Source organism: Cajanus cajan, chromosome 2 (genome assembly GCF_000230855.2).
Source record: "Cajanus cajan strain Asha chromosome 2, NIPB_CcT2T_4, whole genome shotgun sequence".
NCBI lineage: Eukaryota > Viridiplantae > Streptophyta > Magnoliopsida > Fabales > Fabaceae > Cajanus > Cajanus cajan.
This window is the reverse complement of record NC_138518.1, coordinates 46,407,401-46,417,897: the sequence shown is the minus strand read 5'-3', so window position 1 is coordinate 46,417,897 and position 10,497 is coordinate 46,407,401. Positions and strand designations below refer to the sequence as shown.

The window sequence follows — 10,497 nt, the reverse complement described above, 5'->3', positions numbered from 1 at the left end:
TCATCATCTGATTTTGTAATAATAAAAAAAAAACGAATGAACGAAGCAAACCAAAGAAAGAAACTGAAAACAGTGGAAAACTGAAAACCATCACACTGTTCGTCACCATATAACCATTTCCGAACCACCGCCGCCGATCGCCACCGCATCCCGGCGACTCCGCGTCACGGAAACCGGTAATTTCTTTCTCTCTCTCACACACACTTGTATGTGAATCTTAAGATTTTGCTGTTCCTGTTGTTGGATCCCTTTCCTTCTGTCGCCGAAACTACGATGCGTTGCGAGATCCAAACGCGACTATAACCGTGTTCGGATCAGTTTCTTCACGTTCGATTTTGGAGGATTGGCTTCTTTTCAAGCGTTCGTGGCATGAACGTGTTGTCTGTGCTTCGCGTTTGCGTTTTCCGAAGCGCATAAGCCTGTTCTCGTGCCTCGTTGTTGTGAAGAAATTTTTGTGGCGAATCGCGAAACCGTTATTTTTAGTTGAATTTGGTTGATTAGAATGGGACAGTGACAAGTGAATATTCACGCGGAAGCATTAGCTTTCTAGGTGTTTCTGTTCCTGGAGAGCATTGTGTTTGATATGCTGTAATTCGAATTTTTCATGGATCTGGTGTTTGGGCATTGATTAATGAATTGCAAGGTTAATCCAATTTTTGTTATCGGGTTAGACTATAATAGTAAATAATATCTCTGCATATTTAATCTTCAACCTAACTAAATCACGTCGTGTTTGTGTAGCAAGCATAGGCTTTAACTTTAACCCAACTATGTTTGTGGATCAGACTATTGTAGTAAATAATAGTACTTATCTCTATTCAGTTCGGAAGGAATTGATGTGGTGATTGCAGATGGTGGAGACATGCTAAGTTTGAGAGGGTGTTTATGTTTTTCCTGAAGATTTGGAAGGAAGGATTTGGTGTTCTAAGTTCTTGTTGATTGTTTGGTGAGGGGACAATTGGTGTTTCTGAATTGGGAATCATGTTTGCTAGTGGCTACTAAGTATAAATGTTAAACCATGTCTGGGTTAAGTTCCTGAATGAATGGTGCTGGCCTGAGGTGTAGTTTTTTTTTTTTTGGATTTTACTGTGGTTTTTTGGTGTTATTTATTGTACTTGGGTAGTCTAGTGATTTTTGTTTTGGTTCCAGGAATTCTGATTTTGTGACCATTGGTATGGATTACGGAGGAATGCTTGATGGTTTCTTTGGGGGAATTTTCTAGGCTGTGCTTTTGTCAACTGCTGTTGAAACTTGTAAAGAATGAATTACATGCGCTGGCTTTCTTAATTTTCTCAGACCCATGCATGTGTGGGTTATGCCTGATGTATGAGCGTTTCAAAGTGATTAAGGGTGTACACGAAAACGTGATTATGTGTTTCTGTATATGTGTGAAAAGTGTTGATTGGAGGATGAATGTGCTTCTGGCTTCTTTATGTGTGTATGTCATTAGAGAACCTTTGGTTCAAGGCGGAACAGAGAGTAAGTGATGTGGGAGATGAAAAAGGAATCAACATGGAAAGTTGTTGTCAAGTTTCTTTTAAGGACTAAACTGATGTCATCCCTATTTTCCAAGGACCTAAATGACATTTTATATTTTATGATTTTTCATACTTAACAGTTGGTTCTCCTGGAAATTTTCCTAGGATTGAGATTTATAGTGGCTCTGACGTTGCTGTATGTTCATCTTGAGTCAAACTGTTTCGGGATAATATTAATATTCATTTCATTGATTTTTATTAACTGACTGATTTTCTTTTATCCTTTGTTTCAGTGAAGGCTTGATAGTTGGACGTTTGAACCATTCGTATAAAATGGTTTCCTTTGAAATGAATGATCGAAAGAGTAAGTGGAATTTGATTTTGTTTTTTCACTGGCAATAATGTTATCATATGACTTTGTCTTCTGTCTTTAGTACTTAAGTCTATGGATCCTATAAATAAATTATTTGTTGAATTCATTTATTTTTGGGAAATCATATCTGGTTGAAATGATTTTGATTTATATTAGGATTGTGCTAATTTGCTTGGTTTCTTCTTTTCCTCTACCTTCTGCATTTTTTTATTTTCATGGTTTTATAAAATCGTTGATTAGAGGATTTAAATTTGTAGTGAAAGACCAATTCTAGTGTCTTTGTCATACATTTTTTTTTAGCTAGTGAAGTTATTTTTGCAGGTCCAAATTTGTAAGCACTTAATGCTTCCATTTATGTTGCCTAGAGTTTTAAAGTTTGTGTGCACGTGATTGTTACCTATCTTCATTGCCTTGATTTTTATCAAAGCTTTTCTAAGGGGGTGCTGCCTTAGTGTGTGCCATGTGTCTTTTATTTATGCATGATGCAGTGCTGGCAGATTGTGGGCTTCAGTCCATATGGAAGCAAAAGGAGAAATAAGAGGAAAGGAAGAAAAGCATAATCTCTGCCTATTGTTTCCATTCTAAACAAGAAATTAGACATTTTTTACAAGTTGGCCATTTTGAAAATTCTATTGATAATCAAATTACTTTTATAACTATTATGGTAAAATATTTTCTTGAAATTTATTATCTAGAAGTACCGATACTTTTCTTACACAATGCTATATCTGCTATAGCAATTTTTAAAACATTTATTAGTGCCCTTGCTTTTGCATATTTGTTCTGTAATCAGCTAAAGGAGATGATAAGATTAAATGTAAATATTTCATAGCTGGCATCTACTGGTCCTGCTTATAATTTTTTGTTTTACTATTCTAATGTCTTCTGAAATTTAATGTTTGCATTGGCACATTAAACAGAGATTGGATTGGGATTAACGGGCTTTGGTATCTTTTTCTCATTCCTTGGTATTATCTTCTTCTTCGACAAGGGATTTCTAGCAATGGGAAATGTAAGTGTTATGACAAATATCTTGGTTATGTTTTTGTTGTTTCTGCTTGTTGTGTGATTTTACATAATAAGATATTTTGTCACTCAAATCAGATCCTCTTTGTTTCTGGAGTATCCCTGACCATTGGACTGAATTCCACAATGCAATTCTTCATGAAACGTAGTAATTTCAAGGTAAACTAGTTATTTATGTATCATCTCTTTCATTTAGCATTCCATGTGCTCTTCATGGTTAATTTTCAACCTTCACTTTTTACCTATTTGCTGGTTTCGTAGGGAACAATTTCATTTGGTATTGGATTCTTTATTCTTATCCTTGGATGGCCTATTCTGGGCATGATATTGGAGTCATATGGGTTCATCATACTCTTCAGGTTTAGTTAAAATTGAAAAAAAAAATCTGTTCTATTAAGTATATTTTGTGCTTAAGGCTTATGATGGAATCATATTTTGCAGTGGTTTCTGGCCTACACTGGCTGTTTTCTTGCAGAAGATCCCTGTTCTTGGTTGGTTGTTTCAACAGCCTTATGTTCGATCGGTAAGCAGTTTTGCTGAAATGCCTTTTCCCTATCTTAGCATTTATACACGCCATTTACTAAAGCTATTTGTTTTAGTATTTTAGACTTCTGTCTGTCCGTGAGTTACCATATCAATAGAGGATGATCATGGAAATCTTAAACAAATGTTATTAGCTGTGGTGTGGTTGATAGGGACTTCTTAGTTTTTATTGATAAATGTCTTTTAGATAATAGTTAATTGTGTTTCAAGAGACTGTTGAATTTATGAGTAGTTGGTTTTTGGTTCCATGTATGATCTACCTATCAAATGTGATGTAGAAGTTCTTCAGCTCTTTGCTCGATGTTGAAATGATCACTTCTGCATTTTCTGTCAACTTGCAGTTATTGGACCGCTATAGAGGCAGACGGGTGCCTGTGTAACACGTGGAACTGTAGAACTTTATGTAGCTTCTAGCAAGCGCATATGTAAGTCAGTGTAAAGAAAATATGGAGACCTTACTCTGAATTCTGATGGTAGAAAATTGTCAGTCATTTTGTTCAAAGGAAAAAGGTTTTGGTATTCATTTTACAATTCCTTTTTAGCCCTTTTTGATTCTCAAGCTTTATGGAAAATCAATTGATTATTCGGAGTTGTCTGTTCTTCAACTTCATCTGCATTACTAGTCAAATCTGACAGACATCTTTGGAAAGGTTTCTGTATCGGGGTGTTACAGTGGCATTTGTTTACAGTTCGTCAGAGGAATATAGCATTTTAAAATGATATTAAATGGTGTTAGTGCAGCAATATGGGACTTGATATTTTTTTATTTCTTTATTTGTAATGTACTCTTCCAGTGAGAGTTGGCATTGGCTGTGGAATTAAATTTATTGAAATATAAATATCTTCCTATTAATTATGGTGCCATCTATGTTAGATTATTCACAATTGACCCTTGTGATAATTCATATTTTTTGCTTTAAAAATTAAAACCATGAAATCATTATTTTCCTTGTGCATGGTATTGATCATTCTGATATAATGCAAATTGAAACACTGGTCGCTTGTATGATACGATTTGTATGATTGAATGCTTTCGTTTATGACAGTAAGTACTTCACTATATTTTTTTTTTTAAGAATTACTTCACCTTAGCACAAAAATGGTGATAAAAGAATTCCTAATCTATAAGGTTCTGAAAATATTCCTACTAGTTTTCTCTTGATAATCAACTGATCATGGATTGTTGAAAATGGGATAAGTTCTTTTTATTTCTTGTGATTTGAGAATACTCTCATGATCAATTATAAGTTAATTTAATTGACTTACACGCCAATTAAGAAAATCAATTGGTATAATTTACTTTTATTAATTTCAATAAAAAAAATTATCTTCTTTATTCTTTTTATACTTCCTTTATTGGGAATTGATATCAAGATTAAAAGTGTCGTTAAAAATAAAATTTTAATTAACCGAAAGAATATTTTAAATATGATTTCATTAAATAGTGTAAAAGGTGTTCAAATTTGTTTATATTTAGGATCAAAATTAATGAAAAAAATTTCCTTTTGTATTTGTGTTTAAAGAGAGTACTCCACATTAACAAAATCTAAATTAATGTTTGTACAATTTTGTGAGGTAAGTATTGACTTTGTTAAAAGAGATAAAATTCATTTTGGTAATTTCTTTATCTCAAAAAGAGGGTTTCGAAGAATAAATTGAAACCTTGGAGGACATACTTGATGCAAATTAAAGGAAATATTGACTTAGTATATTTAGAGTACTTGTTAATGATTAAAAAAAATAAAAGTAATTTTATTTCTTTTTTATATATAAAAGGATATGTTTTTAGTTCTCATAAATATGATTAAATTTATGCTTTATTTATTTTTAATTATTTTAGTTAATTATAATTTTTATAAATTTTAAATTTTTAAAAATGGATCTTTATCATTAATATTTAATAGGGTGTAGACATATTCTATACTGTATAGTGGCTGACTAGGCCGAAAACCTGAATACCCGAGTCCATGGCCGACTAGGCCGAAAACCCGAATACCAGAGTCCATGGCCGACTAGGCCGATTTTCGAGTCCGTGAATGATCAAGACGAATATCCGAGCCCACCGACCACTCACAATCTGAATAGAACATGTCGGTGTGCTCGGCCAAGCCCCGTACTTGCACTAGGATGATTATGGAGAGGTTAATTTACGTAATGCACCGGATTAACCCCCTAATTTCACGGGGCCCAATCCTTAATCATGGCCCAATAGGAATCACTATAAATAGGACCCTAACGAGGTATGTAACTAACTTTTAACTACCGCATTTATTACGCCGAACACTTACTTGAGCGTTGGAGTGTCTTTGCAGGCACCCCCTCGCTTCGGACTACTCGGAACAGGATGAGAAGACCTAGACCCAAGACCAGACCCGTTACAACAAGGATAATTGAAGTGTGTATCCTAACAAGGAACATTTGGCGCCCACCGTGGGGCCGAAGAGACATTTTCAGCCCCTTTTTAACTCTACGACTGAGACCGAGATATGGTAGTAACACGCAAAGGACCTTCGACATCGACTCAACCGAACCCTAACCCCGAGAACAATCCTGTCATGACCAGCCAAGAACGATACCCGTACGGAATGCCTCAGACACAACCGGAACCTGTGATACAAGAGGTTCGGCCGAGCACCGATCGAGCCCAGCCCGACCTCCACGATGACTTGCGTGCATTGCGCGAGGAAATGGCAGCCATCCGAAGACAGAGAGAAGCCGATGCCAGGGAGTTGGTTGAACTGCGTCGGCAGAACGCCGAACTCCGAAGTCTGAACCAAACCTACGTGCCGTCCACTCCGACACTCCTGGAGGAGTCAGCCTATCATGCCCCAACCGACCAAGTCACCCGAACACCGGTTACCTCTTTGATAGGCAACAAGGCCGACACCACCTCTCACTCCCTGAGGCACCCTTTCTCTCGAAGGATAATGGAAGCAACCTTATTAGACCACTGGAAGAGCTTGCCAATCGAGAAGTATGATGGGTCTACTGACCCATAGGAACACCTGAATATTTTCCTGACACAAGCTACCCTATCTACTCAAGACGACTCTGCCTTGTGCCGAATATTCCCCACGTCATTGAAAGGAAGAGCTTTAAGTTGGTTCACACGTCTGCCGACCTCCTCCATTGACTCGTTTAGCGAGCTGTCGTCTCAATTTACCCTTCAATTCGCGACGAGCAAGCCGTACAAGACGACCTCGCTAGCATTGGCGGGAGTTCGTCAAGAGAAGAAGGAAAGTTTGAGAAGCTTCATGGACCGATTCAACAAGATCGCCATGGAGATCAGCGACCTTAACCCAGCTGTGGCAATGGATCGGCTAAGCACTGCCCTCAGGCCGGGGCCATTTGTGAATAGCTTGTGCAAGAAACCGCCCGGTGACATGAAAGATCTCTGGCACCGAGCCGAGAAGTATATGCAAATGGAAGAATTGGCGGAGACCCGAAATCAGGCAAGGGCTGAGGAGGGTTATAGCCGAAAAGAATCCGGCCGAGAGTCAATGAGAAAGATGAATGTCGAGCCCCTGAACACTCGCCCCCCAAGAGGACCACGCTACGCAGCGTATACTCCCCTCAACGCGAGTAGGGCTAAGGTAATGGAGCAGACACTTGCATCAGAGATCCTTGTGATGCCGAAAAGGGCGAACACACCCCCTAGAGCCGACAAAGCTAAGACGTGCCGATTCCACCGAAACAGGGGGCACTTGACAAAAGAATGTTCGGCGCTAAAAGACAAGCTTGAGGACCTTATCAAACAGGGTCACCTCACGAGCTTCGTCACCCCTCAAAACCACCAATCAAGGGGGAGGGACCATCACTCCCGGGAAGCACCACCGCCGAGAGACCGACGCAGCCGATCCCGATCAGCTGAAAGGAGAGACCACTCACGGCATTCCCGAGAAGACAATGACCGACCGAGGAAGATAATAAACACAATAGCCGGAGGCTTCGCCGAGGGAGGTTCCACATCTTCCGTATGGAAGAGACACCTCCGAGAAGTGCGATCAGTAAATAGTGTGAATCAGCCGAGGACACCGAAGATGCCACCAATAACCTTTTCCGACCGAGACTTCCGAGGAGTTGATCCCGTTCAGGACGACCCCATGGTAATTTCAGTTGAAATGCATAATTGCATCGTAAAGAAAACCTTGGTCGACCAGGGGAGCTCGGCCGACATATTGTATTGGAACACCTTTGTACAGCTAGGGATCCCGGAGGAGAGCCTAGAACCGTATCACGAGCCGTTAGTAGGATTCTCGGGCGAAAGAGTGATGACGAGAGGGTGCATTGATCTATACACTCGTTTCGGCTTCGACCGCAAGTCTTCCCGAGAGATCAAGATCCGTTACATCGTGGTGCATGCGAACACGTCGTACAACATCCTGCTAGGTCGGCCTTCTATTAATGCATTAAGGGCCATTGTCTCAACACCTCACTTATGCATGAAATTTTCGTCGAGAGACGGGCAAGTAATAACAGTTCACGCTGATCAGAAGACAGCCAGGGAGTGTTACTTATCTAGCTTGAAGGTGCAACCTATTGCCGACCCCCCAACGACAACGAAAGGTGTGAACGCGGTCAGGCAGGAGATGACAGAGGGCATCGGCCTTGATCCTCGGTTAGGGGAAGAAGAGCGAATCGAGCCGTCCGAGGACCTCGTTCCTTTTCAACTTGGCCGAGCACCCGAGCAGGTCACGCACATGGGATCTCAACTGAATCAAGCCGATTCGAACCAGCTGAAGCGAGCAGTTCGAGACAACAAAAACCTATTCGCATGGACGGTGTCAGACATACCAGGAATAGATCCAAATTTCCTTTGCCATCGGCTCGCCGTATGCCGAGACGCCCGACCAGTTGCCCAAAAGAAGAGAAAAATGGGGGACGAGAAGAGGAAGGCTGCGAATGCCGAGGTGAAAAAATTGTTACAAGCCAAATTCATAAGGGAGGTCACGTACACAACCTGGCTAGCCAACGTGGTTTTAGTCAAAAAGTCAAATGGAAAGTGGAGAATGTGCACCGACTATACCGACCTCAACAAAGCCTGCCCCAAAGACGCCTATCCGCTCCCCTGCATTGACCGACTGGTTGACGGTGCGTCCGGGCACTCCATCTTCAGCTTCCTCGATGCCTACTCCGGCTACAACCAGATAAAGATGCACCCGACCGACGAGGAGAAGACGGCGTTCATCACTGAGAACGCCAACTTTTGTTACAAAGTCATGCCGTCCGGACTGAAAAACGTCAGAGCAACCTACCAAAGGTTAATGGATAAGGTGTTTCAAGGGAAGATTGGGCGTAACATCAAAAATTATGTAAACGATATGGTGGTGAAGTCCAACTCGGTGGTCGACCACCTGGCAGACCTAGCCGAAATATTCGGTGAGTTACGCAAGCACAACATGAGGCTTAACCCCGAGAAGTGCACTTTCGGGGTCAAGGGACGCAAATTTTTGGGGTTTATGCTATCAGCTAGAGGGATAGAGGCAAACCGAGACAAATGTCAGGCCGTCTTAGATATGCGAAGTCCGAACAACCTCAAAGAACTACAACGACTGTCAGGAAGATTAGTCGCCTTATCCCGATTCCTCCCTCGTTTGGCCGACAAGATCAGCCCGATGACAAAGCTCTTACGGAAGGCTTCGGCCTTCTCGTGGAGCGAGCCATGTGAAGAAGCCTTTACATCATTGAAGACGACTTTGGCGACGCCGCCGATCCTCACGAGACCCGAACCTTCGAATCCTCTTCAGTTGTACTTAGCCGTATTCGACGAGGCGATCAGCTCGGTTTTGGTATAGGAGAGAGAAGGTAGCCAAGTTCCTATATACTTTGTCAGCCGACTACTTCAGGACCCCGAGACCCGGTATCAGCTGATAGAAAAGGTGGCGCTAGGCTTGGTGCACACTTCCCGACGCCTAAGGCATTACTTCTAGAGCCATCGAGTAGTTGTACACACCGACTGCCCGATCTTTAAGGTCTTAGGCAAGCCTGAACTCGCTAGGAGAATGATGGCTTGGTTGGTTGAGCTCTCTCAATTTGACATATTCTTCAAGCCGAGAGGACCGATCAAAGCCCAATGCCTAGCAGACTTCATGAATGAACTCCACCCGCACGACCACTTCGAGGAGCATTGGTGGACCCTACACGTGGACGGCTCCTCAAACTGCCAGGGGAGCGGGGCTGGGGTGATTTTAGAGGGACCGAGAGGGATAACTTTGGAACAATCCTTACGTTTCCGATTCAAAGCTTTGAATAACCATGATGAATATGAAGCTCTGCTGGCCGGATTAAGGTTGGCCGAGGACATGGGAGCATCGAGAATCAAGTGCCGAATCGACTCCAAGGTGGTGGCCGAACAAGTGGGTGGTAACTTCCAAGTAAAAGACTACAACATGAGGAAGTACTACCATGCCTATCAAAAGTTGAAGGCGAACTTTCAAGAGGTGTTGGTCGAACACATCCCGCGCGAGGACAACACCCGAGCCGATCAGTTGGCTAGGTTGGTCGCGACCAAGAAGCCGGGCCAGTTAAGAACCATCATCCAGCAAGAAATCGACCACCCTAGTGTCGAAGCGGAAATGGTAGCAAGCATCAATGCCGAGCACACCGACAAGAGCGACCCCCCAGACTGACGAGCCGAAATCAAGGCATTCATTACCAATGGGTCACTCCGGCCGACTCTACCGAGGCCAAATGGTTGAGAATGCAAGCCAACAGATATGTCGTCATGGTCAGTCTGTTATACAAGCGTGGTTTCTCCACTCCACTACTCAAATGCTTAGACCCCGCCGAGGCCGATTACGTGATGCGAGAAGTTCACGAGGGTATTTGTGGAATGCACTCCGGAGCGAGAACGACCATTTCCAAACTCTTACGAGCCGGGTACTATTGGCCAACTATGAACACTGATTGCGCAACGTTTGTGAAGAAGTGTCAACCATGTCAGAAACACGGCAACTTAATCCACCAATCGGCCGAGCAGCTACATTGCATTCCCCCAGCATGGTCGTTCGCCACATGGGGGGCCGACATACTTGGACCTTTCCCCGTCGCCAAGGGGCAATGCAAGTTCCTCATCGT

The 10,497-nt window shown here is 42.0% G+C and overlaps 1 protein-coding gene across 2 annotated transcripts; it reads left to right on the top strand.

Annotated features, from left to right (window-relative positions):
* LOC109789808 (vesicle transport protein GOT1) lies at positions 1-4,273 on the top strand. Of its 2 annotated transcripts, none has more exons than XM_020348844.3 (7): positions 1-176; positions 1,777-1,842; positions 2,772-2,863; positions 2,956-3,036; positions 3,139-3,236; positions 3,319-3,400; positions 3,762-4,273. In XM_020348844.3, exons 2-7 carry the CDS (start codon positions 1,812-1,814, stop codon positions 3,798-3,800), a joined length of 423 nt encoding a protein of 140 aa, XP_020204433.1. In that variant the 5' UTR covers positions 1-176; positions 1,777-1,811; the 3' UTR covers positions 3,801-4,273. The 2 variants fall into 2 exon arrangements, with proteins under 2 accessions (XP_020204433.1, XP_020204432.1); XM_020348843.3 differs by having other exon boundaries at positions 3-176; positions 1,772-1,842.
* Positions 4,274-10,497: the final 6,224 nt, after the last annotated feature.